This window comes from Aptenodytes patagonicus, chromosome 7 (assembly GCF_965638725.1).
Source record: "Aptenodytes patagonicus chromosome 7, bAptPat1.pri.cur, whole genome shotgun sequence".
NCBI lineage: Eukaryota > Metazoa > Chordata > Aves > Sphenisciformes > Spheniscidae > Aptenodytes > Aptenodytes patagonicus.
Window position 1 is genome coordinate 13,935,009 of NC_134955.1, and position 15,038 is coordinate 13,950,046.

General features: G+C 43.7%; 1 protein-coding gene across 3 annotated transcripts in view; it reads left to right on the forward strand.

Moving 5' to 3' along the window:
* Positions 1–337: 337 nt before the first annotated feature.
* The window catches only part of LMO1 (LIM domain only 1), a 62,417-nt gene continuing 47,716 nt past the window's right edge, over positions 338–15,038 (forward strand). The window contains exon 1 of one of the 3 annotated variants that reach the window (XM_076344043.1): positions 338–437. In XM_076344043.1, the coding sequence (XP_076200158.1) occupies positions 416–437 (22 nt within the window). In that variant the 5' untranslated portion in view covers positions 338–415. Of the gene's footprint in view, positions 438–941; positions 1,076–5,419; positions 5,970–15,038 lie in introns of those variants that run through there. The other 2 variants (XM_076344044.1, XM_076344042.1) reach the window with 2 other exon arrangements.

Genomic DNA, 15,038 nt, shown 5'->3' on the forward strand with positions numbered 1-15,038 from the left:
CAGCGCAGGTTGGGAAAGGACGGAGCTGGGGAACCAGCCCCCGATATTGTTCCTCCCTTACCTTTTTCCTCTTCCCCTCACCTTCTTCTTTTTTAATATCTAAGCTGGCACTCGAGCTGCAGCGGCGGGGCCGGGGGCGAGGCGGCTGGTGCATCAGCCCAGCTCCAGCTCTCCGGCGCCCAGCGCGACCGTAGTCCGCCGCAGCCCCGCTCCAAACTCGCGTCCCGGGGCAGCGCCGGGGCGGCCGCGCCGCTGCCCCCCGCCTCGGCAGCACCCCGCTCCCCGGCCCGGCCCGTCGCGGCGCCGCGCCGCGCCGCGCCTCGCCTCCCCCGGAGCCGCGCGGCGGCGGCTGGAGGGGGAGAGCTCCAAGGAGCCGGAGCGGCGGCGGCGGCGGCCGCCCTCGGCGCCCGGGACAATGGTGCTGGACAAGGAAGACGGTAGGTGGGAGCGGGGGCGCGGGGCCCCGCCGCCGCCAACTCCGTCCGGGCGCCCCGGCCGCGGGAGGCGGCGGGCGGGGAGGGGGGGACGGAGGGAGCGAGGGACGGAGGGAGCTGCCCCGCGCCGGGCCGCCGCTCGCTGCGCCGCGGCAGGGCGCTGCTGCCCGGCCTGTCCCGCATCGCCCCGCCGGTGCCGCGGGTAGCGGAGCCCCCCACCCGCCGCCTCACAAAGGGGTCCCGGGGCCCGGCGGGTGCGCCCGGGACGGTGCCCCCTCACCGCCCCGCGGCCGCTCTCCCTGAGGGCTGCCGCCGCCCCGCCGCGGTTTCAAGGCCGGGTGGTGCGGGGTGTCTCCGCCCGGGCGTGCCGAGCCGGCGGCCCGCGCCCGGCCCCCTCCGTGCGGCGCCGTGCGGCGGTGACCGCGCTGGGGACACCGGCGGCGGCTTGCCCCGGCCCCGGCGAGTGCTGCGGCCAGCGGGGAAGTGCCTGACGGCTGCAGCCCTGTCACCGAGCCCGCCATCAGCTCTGGTGGCCTTAGCGTGTGTCACCACCGGGCCAACTTCGGTGGTATCCGAGGCTGTGGCGTGCCGAAAAGCCACACCGCGCTCCCATTGCAGTCAGTGCTGCCTTACGTGATTGCGTAAGTTGCCACAAAATGTCTCTCTGTGGGGCTGGTGGGGGGCTTTAACTCGGAAAAGTGGATACCAGGCTAAAGAGGCAAGTGGGAGATGCTCTCCTTTGCTGGTTTTCTTGTTTCTCTACCTCTTCCCCCCTTGCCCCCCTCCCCCCCCCCCTTCTTTTGATCTGGAGTTTCTGCTTCAGAAAGGTGAGAGTCTGCCTGCCACGACACCGCAGAGTCAGATGGGGCACGAAGAGAAATCACGGGCTCGCTTGTGCGATCCGGCTGTGTGGGAGGGGGCCGAAGCGCTGACAACTAGAAGGTCAAATGCTCACTGCCCCAGAGAGGTGCGTGGGGAGGGAGCTTGCTGCAAACTCGTCACATGCCTCTGGGCTGAGAATCCCTCTCCCAGCGTCTTTTCTTCCTGCAGTTTCTTGAAGCCCTCTGAAGTAAACTGATGTGGTGTTATTAATGGGGTCTATAATGCTCCAGTTGAAACCATATGTGTTGGAGAAGAGGGAATGAACTTATCTAACTGGTCCGCGAGAGATAACAGTAGAAAGACTTTTCTCATCCCTCAGCCCCTGTGCACAAAGGTAAAAGGGTTAAGTAACGACAGAGGAATTAAGCAAGGTTAATTTCTTACTGGTGTACGTATGTGGAACAAGGTTTGTGTTTCTCTCTGACCTCACTTTTGGGGGTGATGTGCATTGCGTGAATCCCCTGAATTTTGCTCGACTGTTGGAGGAAAAGGGAGGAAAGGCTTTTAACATCTCCATTAATACCCTTTAATAATAACAATAACTGGGTGATGTCTTAATCCCAGTGACTCTCTGTCAGAGGGTATGCCTGCCAACCTGTATCTGTTTCAATCTGATTGACGGGCTAACAGCAGGATGCTGCCTCCATCGCAGAAGCGAGAGGCACAGGTGAGCTGGGAGGAAAAACTGAGATCTGAAGAGGGTTTCCTAATAGGGGTATTTGGGTTCTTTCAAGTGTTGCAGATGTACTCATTAAACACAAGGAGCTCAGGGCCGACGTGATGGTCGTGTAAGGAAATGAAACTAGAACCATTGATTATCCAGACAGTTCTCAACAGCCTCCTTCCAGGAGATCTCATGAGCGGCTGTGTAAAAGGGAATAATGGTGGCGATGGCAGAGGTAAGAGAAAATTAGTGCGGGGTGCACTTAAAAAAGAGTAAAGTAGGAAACAAATCCCTGATGAGAGGGATGTGGAGATCAGAGCAACAAACTGCGGTAATGCCTGGGAATCTCCTGTGCTGTTGATGGAGTAGTTATGCTCGAGGAGAAATTATGCTCGCTTTTAAAAGTGCGCTGGAGAAATTGGGGACAGGAGGTGAGATTGAGAGAAGAAACTCTTTTTATGAAGAGGTTATTTTACCTTTGTACGTTCCTTTCTGCCTGCTTCAAATGGGCTCCACTTGCCCGCTCATCTGTGAATGTTAAAAGGGGATGCTGGACCTGCATAGGTTACAAATGGACTAAAATGGAAGCTTTTGCTAACTAAACCAATTCCTTTTGAAATCAAGCTTGAATGAGCTTGTTAATAAAAATGGGTCTGTTTTACTCCCCTAAATGGCTCTTTTTTCCTTTTTTTTTTTTTTTTTCCCCAGAGGCCAGTCTGATTTCTACCATCTAAAAATCCTGGCGTTGTGGCTAGTATCCAGTTCTCCCCTTGATTTTAAGAGGCTTTGCCACGCAGGGGTTTTTTTGAGGGGTTTTCTTCTTTTGAGGTCTCTGCCAGCAGTGGGGGTATTCATAGTTATTACTGTGTGGAGAAGGCAAGATTTCAGAAACGTTCCCCCCCCAGTAGCCCTGGTGCATCGCAAGGAGGACACTGGCTGCCTAGTAGGTAGAGGTTGCAATGTGCTCCTTGCTTTTGCATCCCTGAAGGCTACTTGGCAAGCTGGGCCATGGCCATGGCCTCGGAGGCAGCCGCCCACTCTTCCAGCCCCCGGGTCGGTGCTGTAATGGTGCCTTAGGGGCGTGTGCTAGCCCTAGTGAGACACCAGTATCACCTGTGAAGTCTAACAACCGCTATACGGCTTTGTGAGTGAAAAGCTTCCTTGGCAAACACACTCTGTGGTGCCGAGAGAAGTAGTAGAGGTGCAGTAATACTTTTCCGTGGTCTTTACAGATATCATTGAGGATGAAGGGGCAGACTGAAAAATAACAACAATAATGATGTTTTTGACTTGATGTGTTGTGGCATCACGTCAAGTTATGTCAGGGAGGTAACGTCATTTTGTGTGTTTGAAGTGACATAATATAACTTGACTGATGCAACATGACTTGATATTAGAAAATACCGTTTTACAGTGGAACTTTGGCAAATATCTTCCCGAAACAAATGTTAGGATGTGAGAGAAGGGAGACGGGGAGGGGGGGGAAGAGAAGGGTTGAGAGTGAAAAACTTCAAGGCTTGCATTTTAGTCAGTTCCACTGCGTAAATCACTGAATTTGCTGTGAGCAAGCCAACCTACGCACCGTGCAGCGCATTTATAAATTTCAAGATAATGAGAGTTAAGATATTTCTCAAATACATAAATGTTTTGATTGCAAAGACCAGTTTTCTGCTTAAAAAAGTAAACTGACATCAGGTATCATGATTAATTCCAACAGATTGTGTTAATTGTAGTTGACTTTAATTGCTGTACAAATGTGTTGGGGGTTAGAAAACTTCTTTTATTGTTGGTGTATGAAGTGAGTAAGCAGATAAAGTGTTTAAAAATACCCATTTGTAAAGGGAATAATCCAGTCTCTATGACATGCTGAAGCAGTAAAGGAATAAAACATACATTGATCTGGTACTGCGTATTTTTTACAAGTGCGTTATGTCTGCTAGTTTGCTCTGCCACAGAAGTCAGCTGCGAGAGGCAATGGGTAACTTCATTTTTATCAAAAATCTGCCTTTCTTGTAATTACCAAATAGTGTAAGCTTAAATATACCATATATTTTGGGGTAAGCTTGTCCATTTTGAAGGTGATAGGGTTGAAAAGTACGCAAACAGAAAGATGGAGCACTTTTGGAGTTCACCGTTTTCTAATGGAGGCCAACAGTATATTAGAAGTATTAAAATACCTCAGATTTAGAAAGCCTGTGTTTTTGTTACCTTTTGCACTGATGCTTTCAACTATTAGGCTTTAATCTTTGGGATAAAGTCCTCCTCCTCCTCCTTTTTAGCTTGTGATACTTCTTAAAATAAAATGAGTATTTATGGTGGTCACACTCTTAGCTAAAATACATATTCAACACTTGCAAACTAGTACCGCTAGGAAACAGGAGTTGTTCGAAGTACTAGGTGAAAATGGTTCAATGTAAAATGATACATTTAACATCAAATATGCTCAAGGACTGTTAGGATTAAGTATTCTGAATGAAGGGGGAAGGAAAAGCCACTTCCGCTGGGGATAAGGAATCTAATTAAAAATCGGTATTAAGGATATATAACTTGAGCCGGCTATCATGCTTTTTAAAGTACCGTTGTATCAGTTGTAAAGGGGAGGAAGAAGTATCATTAAAGCAGGAATGAAATGTTTTCTAGGATTAAAAGACAGAGATGAGTGAAATGGTGCTGTTGATCTTGGTAGCAAAGCATCTGATCCCGCAATCCTTATGAGCGCCATCGGAGACAACAGATGACTTGTCTGAATAAGGGTCGCGAGTTGCGAGAGGAAGGATAAAAGACGTGGGCCCCAAACTTGTCACTTTATATTTGGGCATTGATGGCATCTCTGAAAAGAGGAGCAAACCTGTAAGGGTTTGTACCGCATTTGATTTGTTAAATTCATTTTAATATCGACCTAGTGAAAATGGAGCTATATTCTCCAGAGTATTCCCTGAAACTAATACGTACACGTGAAAACAAACCCAAAATGTTTGTACAGAAAACTAGTATCGAGTTTTAGGTCACAGCAGACGTGTGAAATCCAGCCGCGAGTAGCAGGGCTGGTGTAACGCAGCCTGGGTCGCCGGCTTCTGCTGCGGGGAGTTCTGAGTCTCTGACCTGCCAGAAGCTCCTGGCTGGTTTCAAACAAAATCCCCGCTCTTACGGGAGCAAATCTGGAGTAACACCCCTGCTTTGGACCGGCGCGTTTATAAACGCAAAGAGAACAGCGTGGGTTTGAGATGCAGCCCGTCAAGCGCCGTGCCCGGGCTTTTCCCCGCGGCTCGGTCCCCGGGAAGGAGAAGCCGGGGCTGCCGCTACCTGCGCGGCGGAGGGGCCGGGGCTGGGCTGCAGGTGGTGCTGCTGAGCTGGGAAGGCTGCAGTTTGCCAGGAAACCCTGACAGGAGAATGAGAGGGGTCCCTGGGAAATATGTGCATTTATTCAATAGCAAGTGTGCAAAGCTCACAAATTGAGAGGCAGAGGCAGCAGTAGTCAGGCTTAGGTATTCTACCCTCTCTGAATATAATTTTAGATTTAGATTCAGCTTAAATCCAAAGGGAAAACACTTTATAAGGTTGAAAGCTGTGTAGTTGCAACAGCTAGGGTTATGAGCTATCAAATGCAATTACATTAAAATAGATTATACTGTGTAAATTGAGCCATTTAGAAGGTGAGAACCAAAGAAACAGCTCTGATCCCCCTTCTTTCTAAATTGCAGTTTTAGTTCCTCGCAATTCTGAGGCACAAAAGTAGGTGAGACTGCTTTTGTATCTGCAAAGTGCTTTATTTCTGAGTGTAATTCTAACTGAGTGCAATCTAGGTTAAAAGCTGGACAACTGGGTAATTAGAGCTCACTTGCTGCTAAAGGACGATCAGCTGTACCGTAGCTCATTTGTGTTCCCAGAGACTTGTTCTCTTCTCCCTTGAGCGGAGGCTGCTGGAGAAGAAGCATCTGTCCCCGGACTTTTCTTGATTGCGGAGATGATGGTGCTGGACAAGGAGGACGGTAGGTGGGCTGAGATTGTGTTAGCCTGTGCTTGGTGTCTTCTGTGTGCTGCTAACGTAGAAATAAATAGTTTTGAAACAGATGCGCGCTGTGCATATCTGAGTGCTCTGCTTTCAGCTTCTGATATTTTCCTCTTGTGTTGGTAAAAGCATGCTTGCTCTTTTTTTTTTTTTTTTTTAATCTCTTCTCTGGCATGATCGAACCAGTCGAGAAGGGTTTACCCCAGGCTCTGTTTGCTGAAGGACATAGCAGAAACAGCTTGAATTTGGTTTTTTTTTATCTATTTAGATTTTTCTTTCTACAAGTTACTCTAATATATCCATTTTAGCCTGTTTATTTTAACAGCTTTTATTGTAAATCTAATTTTGAGATTTTCTTTCCTTTCCATTGCATGTCATTTGGGTCTCTTTAATGTGCGCCTTTAAAATCTATTTCTTGCAGCTTTTCTTCATAGCTATAAACATAATGACAATAAGCTAATAAGCTGCTCTGGCAAAAAAGGATTGGCTTATTCTAAGAATTTACTCCCTTCTCTAAATGGCAGAAGTGGAGGTTCATTTGGGAGGTAATTTAATGAATGAAGCTGAAGGAGAGCTTGACTTATTTTAGGACTTCACATATACTTATTTTTTTAAAGCTGACTAGTCCTTATCAAGGATGACTAAGGGGTATGAATTGATGTAAAGAATAATAGATAGCGATAGTTAGTAGTTTGAATGACCTGATGCCTTCTTTTGCATGTTGCCTACCAGGGTGGGCAACTTAACTGCTCAGTCACCAGTAGTTTCTAGGACGAATGTAGTAAGTCTAATCACAACTTTTTAATGAGGTTTTTCTAAGGCTGCTTTGTGGCTTAGGTCTTCCCTTATAGCTTGTACACTGAAAGCAAAGATTAAAACTGAGGTAGAGCGGAACGCTTCTGTAGCCATCCAGGTGGACTTCCATTGATGGCGCTGCCTCTTGCCAAAGACCTCCACCTTGGCAGCACTTTGTGTATTGAAAGTGGGAACTACATCTTTTAACGCACATTTGTAGCTATTATCTCATTGTTTCATTTCACCTTTATAAATGGACGAAGTGTGCCGTGTAATGGGTGTGTTGCTGGATTCTCTGATCTTTTAAAATTTTTTTCAGAAATCTCTCTAAGTGTTAAAAAAAAGAAGTTATAGGCAGTTGTCATTTGGAAGTAGAAGAAATTACTGAGTATTTGCAAGACTGTAGACAAGAAACAGCTTTTCACAGGGAGCCAAAGAGCTTGGAGAAATTGGAAGTTGAGCATTTTGGCAGTAGCATTGATTTCACTTGAATATATGTATTGCTTTTTAAAATATTTATGAGAAAAATAACTTGTAATTCAAAGTCACTTGCTTTCCTGTGTCAGATTGGTGCTAATCATGTATTGTGAATAGTACTGAAAGCTGCCCAATGCTAATAACTTGGAGCAATAGGATTTTTGTTCCCTGACCCATATCTGTCTTCTGGTATTTTAAAACTGAATTAATACTGTACTGGAGAATACTTAGGAAAGAAGGCTTGACTATTGAAAATAATGGATGGATGCTCACTTTTAACCAAAGGTCTTCTACTGAAGTTTCTCTTCTCTCTCTCCCCGCTCCTTGCTTCCCAAAAAAGGGTGAGGGGAGAATACTACCCAGTATTTTACATCTAGCATTTTGAGGTCTTTATCTCATTGTAAGTTTGATTTCTAAAATTATCAGCCTGGTGTATTCATGTGCGTAGAATTTGAATCTAGTTTCTGGGGTGGGATGTGAGGTTTTGTTTCATTCTGATGTGAAGCACTTGGGACAATGAAAAAATGTGAATGGACTTTTCACAAAGATTTTACACCTTTAAAATATGAGACCAAGCAGAAATGCGTCATGATCGGTGGCCTCTTGTATGCAGATTTGATCCGATTTTGACTAAGAGTTGACCAATGTGGGGTTAGTGCCCATGAATGAGTTGTCTTGCCCTTCTGAATTTATTCTATGCTAATTAAGTTGGCATCCAAAAACTGTGAAATAATCTTATTCAGGGGAGAAAAAAAAAATCCTGGGCTTTATTTCTGTTGAGATCTCATAAGTTTCTTTGTTAACACAGTAGAACTTTAAAAAAAAGAAGTAGATGTGAAGCATCTGTTACACATCTTCTAGATCCGCTCTGCAGTTGACTGGACTGTGGATAAAAGACACGCTAAGTGGTTGAGTATTGCTTATGCTGGGAAAACAAATGAAGCTAACAGGGTTTCAAAGGCTTTGAAGCAGTGTCGCTCTCAGAGGTGTTCAGTTGTTTTCTTTGGCAATATAAGTTGAAGCAAGCTAGTTTACTTTATTAGAGGCATAAGGCTACTCTTTTAACCTTCCTCTGACTAAGATGAATTTGGCTGATTGACCTTATTTCTTTCTGGACCACACGTGTTGTGCTGGGTTTGGGGATTTTGTTTTTTCTCCTCCTTAGGACCTCATCTCTTTTAAAGGACAGCAGCATTTTCCATATTTTGTTAAATCTTCCTTTTCAATTTGTGTTTCCCTATAGAACTGTGTTCTGCTACGATGGAGCAACGCAAATCAAATAGAATAGCCCAAATTAATTCTTCACATTGGCGGCAGTATGATTGCCTGCATGGAATCAATAATGCATCATGGAGGGATCAAATTTTGGAGTATAACGTGTGAATAATGCTTGACACAAAACAAAAATTCAGTCATCATAATAGCAATTAGGAAAAAGCTGCAGCTTATCCCAGCTGTAATCTCTGCTAACAATGAAGCACAGCCTGGTAATCAGCACGTATGGTATGAAATGCACTAACAGAAATCACGGCTCTTTGTTATGTGTGTGGGGGGTGAAAGTTTCCTTTTAGCTAACTTGTACTGTGTTAACTAGACATAGTATCCTTCAACCAAATTATTGAGTGTGTGCGCACTTGTAAAAACACTGATCAGCTGTGTGTTCGTCCTGATGTTTGCATAGACATAGCACCCCAAATCACGGATCCTTTGTGTTTTCAAGCAGAACTCTGATTAAAGAGATTGCAAGAGTAGGCCAAGTAAATAATATATCGGAGGACTCCATTAAACATGGACCCGTATACAAACCTTGGGGTTTATTTTAAAATTTTTTCCATAGTTTCTTTAGAAATGAAAAGAAAAATACGGATACTCAGTGGTTGTGTGCATTGGACTTGGAGAATGGGTCTTAGGTTGAGGGGGGGTATTTAGGGCAATGAATATTAGGTAATTTGAAACTAGATTAGTAGCAGCAGTTGGGTTCCCTGTTGTGTAAGACCCCATCTTACACTGCACAGAAGGAAAGAAAAGCAGCATTTGGAATTAGAAAAGCAGTGAAATGAATTGTGTAATGGCAGTTACAGGAATGGTGCCACAGCGCCCTAGCCAGGACAGCAGAGCTCTGGGCTGACTTCACAAATGAATATGCCAGCTGCCATACGGGGGTACCTATAGATAAGTATGTGGATATGGAGAGATACCGACTTCCAGCAAGATAGGTCCTGACAGTCTGCTTCTGTTGATAAAAATCATTATACACACAAAAATAAGGCACGTCCAGGTTGTACACAAGCCTAATATGAAATAGTGCCATATAGGAAGAAGAGCTGTTCTACGTGCTGCTGGTGTCTTTTGTTTTCTTTTTAACATACCTTTCTCAGATATACCTATTGAAGAATCATGCAAAGAGAGAGGAGGGGAAACGGCAGGGTGGCTTTTTCCTCACATAACATGGAACCGAATTTTTCTGTTGCCTAATATTCCTGAAGCTGCCTCTTTTTTTTTTTTTTTTTTTTCCTTCCTTGTTTTCTTTTTTTTTCCTATGCCCCTCTACCTTGGGCCTTCTCTGTGGTCCATCGTTGTCTAACTTCCCATTTATAAAGAAACACTACACATCTTCCCAGACATCAGCTTCTTCAAAGAATGTTTGATCCAGGTCACCAAAGACCCTGTATTTACCTATTGAGCTGGGTTACCTGTTGGTTTTTTGAGGGCTTGATCTTGACACACATGGTCTTGGTGTAATTTCAGAGGTTTGGTCTGGCTTTAGTTCATGACACTGTGTCCTTTTGTGACTCAAGTGTACAGCAGTGGATTAATATATTTACGAAGAGGAGGCAGAAGGTTGTAAAAGCAGGAATCTGAATAAGGCCAGAGCACACTTGGCAGCAGAATAAACCATGAGACTCAGTTTGGCCAGAAAGGAAAAAAAAAAAAAAAAAATTTTGGAATGTTTCTCCAAAGCTGACCAAGTGTGCAGCTAGAGGTTGTCTTCCTAGAGGCGCCCCCCGTTCCTGGAAATGGCAAATACAGAGGCAGGAGAGTACCGCGAGATAGTAAAGTAATTGCCTAAACCTTTTCAGGAAATGGAAGGTACTGTGGTTGGAGCACTGATAACCTAGGTCTCTATTTAATGCAAACTCATCCTATGGGAAGAAGAGGCGTGAAAGGAGTTAGCAGGCCTAATAGGAGTAAACTACTTTGTATAGGTGTATTCCTGCCAGGCAATCAAATAGTTCTTAGTGTTTGCTCGGACTAGATAGCTGAAGGATCTGGGTAGGCATCTGTATAGGGTGTCATCGTTCTTCGTTCCCAGATGCCAGTGAGATGTGATAGTTGTCTGTTTGACATAACAAGTGTTACAACAGTGTAGGAACATTTTTCAGCTTGGGTAATAAGGCAAAAGAAGAAGCTGGTTCTTGGAAATTAGTTTGCTCTAATTTTGGTTTAATACAGTAGAAAGGATGCTTGATACCCTGGCAGCGGAACATAATTTGTCTTTTTTGGAGTTAGTGTTAAATTTTATTATCTTTAATAGATACAATGTGAACATGTCAGCCTGTTTGTCATAGCCATTCCGAAAATGCTCTCTTATGGTAGAATCTTCAGAAAAATTCCTTTTAAGAGCAGTGCATTATTAATAAAGTAATCCATTAGGTCTGGTGATAAAGGGTCACAGCAGAGTCTGAAATACGTTTCTTAAATGGTTAAGAAATTTATCATGGTTGGAGGATTAATTGATTTCATTTGGAGGCTTTCTTAAGGTTTTCAGGCTTTGTGTTTAAAGATGGGTTTACTCTCTTTGCAAATGTGCTTGCTGCTCAAAGTTTTGCTTTGCTGTCATTAGCATGAACTATTACATTTCTGCTAAAGGCAAACTGTTCTTTTAGCATTATGACTGATTGCATCTGTGAGGAGTCTTACTTAGGTAAAGAATATGAAAGTTTATGGCAAATAAGGTATTTTACTTGAAATCAATTCAAAATCAGAATAATGGTATCAAGCATTAAGTGTTGCGGTGTAAGAATAAAAAAGGCACTGCAGATGCTGCTAAATGCTGAACTATAAAACTCTAATGGGTCTATATCTTTTTAAAATTGGACAGAACTGTCATCATTTAGAATACATAGACATTGTTTTAAACCGTATAGAAATCACTGCCCCCAACTTCAATAATGTGCGTAACTGTTGCCAGGGAATGATTTATTCAGTGAATGTAGTTCCTATTCACTGAAGACTTGGGGGTGGAGTGAAGGGCGATTTAAAATGAAAGTTGTTCACTATTAGATTAACATAATTAAACCTATAGATGGTCTGAGAACAATTTACTGCAGCTACTGTTTTTTTATTCTCAGTGTGTAAGTGTGTGTGTGTTTTCTCTGTCCTCCAACAGGATGACTCCCGAGCCCAAGTTTTCAAGCGCGATGTTGGGTGCTATCTGTGCAAACAGATGCTCAACTCTCCTTTCCAGTGAATGTTCTTGCAAACTAGTTTCTTCATACGTTGCACATCAAAGCAGATAATGGATGCTGTTGTCCAAATTTAGAGGGTTTTTTAATTTCATTGAACGTTTCTGAATTCTTTACGCCAGTGTTCAGAGTTCCTTGCATGCTAATCAAACTCTGAAAGGGTAATTTGGGCAGTGGAGGTAATATTTGCCTTCTTTTTAAACTATTGATTTCAACAGTTCTAGTTTTTCTTAAAGAAAAAGTGGATGATTGTTGCATATTCATGACTGAACTGCAGAGAACTTGGACCAGAATTAAACGATTAACCCTCTCACCAATGTAAACATCCATTTGAATGGAAGCCAGGGATGTTCCTACTCGGTTTATTATGGATCTGAGATATAGAAATGTATTCTGGAGGACTGTGTTTCTAATAAATAAAAAGGCATAATGAGAATGTAACTGGGAAGGAAGACAAAAGCAGCCATGCTTTAAATTGTTAATGATGGTGCCAGTGGCTGCAGCTTTACCACAGCTGTTTAAATTGATCAGCTAGTGAAAATGTTTTGTTTTGGCATTTTCCCTGCATGTGCAACTCTTTCGAAGGGACTTCTGGAAGCTTTTCAAAGGGGAATCATGATCTTTTTTTTAAACCAGGCTTAGAACACCAGAGCTTCCAGTATTTTGGAATCCAATATTTAAGGATGCAGTTCAGTTTTTCTTTTGTAAAGTTTTTGGCTGGTGAGCCATTGCTTCCCCTAAATTTCCTTCACCACTCTTTTTTTTTTTTTTTTCCTTCCCCCTCCAAAAATATTGCAAATTACTCGCTACCCATAAGAGATGAGGCAACAGCACACTTTGTAGCTGTCCTTTTTCCCCCAACTCCTCTATTTTCCCAGCGCTACTGAGCTTGATCAGAAAAGCAGAAAGGTGCTATGTCAATTTGCTATGCATCTTTTGATCAAACATGCAGTATGAAATTGTTCTGTAAAATGTACTTTTTTAGAGGGAACTCGCTGCTAATTTGTTTCCTGGTTGGCTCTACCTTGCAGCTGATGTGAGTTAACCAATGCCTCCTAATGCTCGTATCATTTCCTTCTGTTGCAGAGAGATGGGTATACATTTCAAAAGGATGCAATCCCTTCAAGTCAAGTGGGTAGGGGAAGGTCGTACTTTCTGTATATTGACAAAAGACACGGTAGAGATCTACGGGTGGAGGACTGGCCTGAGCCGGTGAGCCTTGGTGTGTTTTGCAGAACACTCCTGCCTTGGGTTCCCACCTGAAAGAGCTCGGGAGCAGACCTACCTGGGATCTTGTGTAAAGCCTCTTCCTGGCACTCTTGATGGCAGGTGACTCGTGGATAGGCCATGCCTTAGATAATGTTGAGCAACCTGGTTTTTGCCTAATGTACTTGCAGTGGGGGTGGGTATTGAACATTATTCAGAATCCATTATATATTTATCTTTATACTCCTTTGTGGAAAATGATTTCTGTAAGTACCCTGTTATGGTTATGAAAGCCTGAACCAAGCATCAGTCTCAAACCCTTTGACCTGTCTGCACAGAATGGAGATCTGTTTTGAAAAGGACTCCTTTATATCTGTTTTTACTCCATGCCCTTCCATTCATTTGCCTATACAAAGCAATAAAGGGTAAAACTAAAGTAACATAAATTGGTCTGTCTTCCTGAATCCATGTCTCGCTAATGTACCCAGATTAACTCAACTGTAAATTGTCTCCTTTGGATGTCGTGTCTTGCTAAAAGTTTCCTATATGATTCATGATTTGGATTGCTTTTAACAGCTATTGGCTAAGCAATATGGTAAATGTACAAGGTGATGCAATTGGCATTAGTGAGAGGATGCACAGGAGCATGTAATGCAGTCAATACTACATTAACTACTGATGCCCAATTACAGAAACTGGAAGAGTGGCTTTTAGGAGCATTAGGACTTGCAGAAGAGCTGAGATCACCTGCCGCTCCTTGCCTAAAAGCTTCACCCTTTATGCGCTGGGATCAAAGCAAACATTTAGTTGCTATTTTGTCATGTATAACAACGAAGGTATTTTTCCCCCTTTTTTTTTCCAAAAAGTGTCACACTGATGCTTTTAGCACATGTAAAATCCTATCTCCATATTTCAAGAATCTCCTTCCGTCTCCTGGGGCAAGACTTTATTTGAATAAAAACTCTTTAACTACCCCTGTATTTACTGTTTTGCTGAAGCTTACTACTTTAGCCATTTTTTTCTTTTACAGAAATACTAAGTGCAATTTAGAGTGTCCTATTTCAGTGTGTCAGACAAGGCTCTCTTTTGCTCCCCCCAGCTCCTTCCCTTTTCTAATCTGTATATGATTGTTTGTGACCTCAGCTGGCTTGAAGTCTCTAGAAAGAGTGTTTTAAAATACAACCAGATACCACATAAAACAGGATATTTGAGTGTGTGACCTCTCTGCAGTCCACATTCAGATTAAGCACACATTGTTTCTACCACTGCTTTTAAACCCCATTTGCAGTAGATGGCAAAGGACCACATTACACTAAAAGACAGTGCATACTTTTAGATTGAGCTGAGCGTGATCTCAGCTTCTAAATCTATTTTAAAAATAATGAGCAATGTCACTGCTGCACGGCACAACTAGCAACCCACAAAGTTTCTCTGGACTTGGAGCGAGATGGGAAATTAAGCAGCTCTAAGAACACTGAAATATTTTAATATAAAAGACAGCTGGCAGGTGGCTTATTGCTCTTGTTGCAGCAATACTTCCAGCTATGATACTTGGCATATCACTGCTGCTTTTAATCCTCAAAGCATTTTGCCAGTATTAAGGAATTTGTGTACCCCAAGTTAGCATTCCCTGGAACTAAGGCCTGGGTCTCTGGGGGGATGTGCCTGAGGCATGGGTGGGCTTCTGTGCAAGTTGTCCCAGATTTGTTCAGCTCTGCTTTGTCAGACACAGCCCTTGCTGCCCTGCCCAGCAAAAGAGGAGGGTGGGATCTGCAACGCCATCTCTTTTTAACGTGGCACAGTGCTGGGCCTGGGTTCCACCTCACCTGCTCCACCATGCTGGGTTTGGAGGTCAGAGCTCCACAGAAGAAGGGAGAAACAACTTCTGGATCTCCTGGGAAGGACGGAGCACTATTGCAACAGTTGCTGTCCTTGACTATTGTTGGGGCAGTTGTGTTGATCCCCTCTCAATAGGCAATTTTATTTTATTTATTTTTTTACATCCCTGAGGTTCAGTCCAAGTAATTGCAAATTGTTGAGGAAAAACCTTCACTAGCCTATATTCCTGTCATAATTATGAGCATCAGTTGCATTCCCCTCTCATT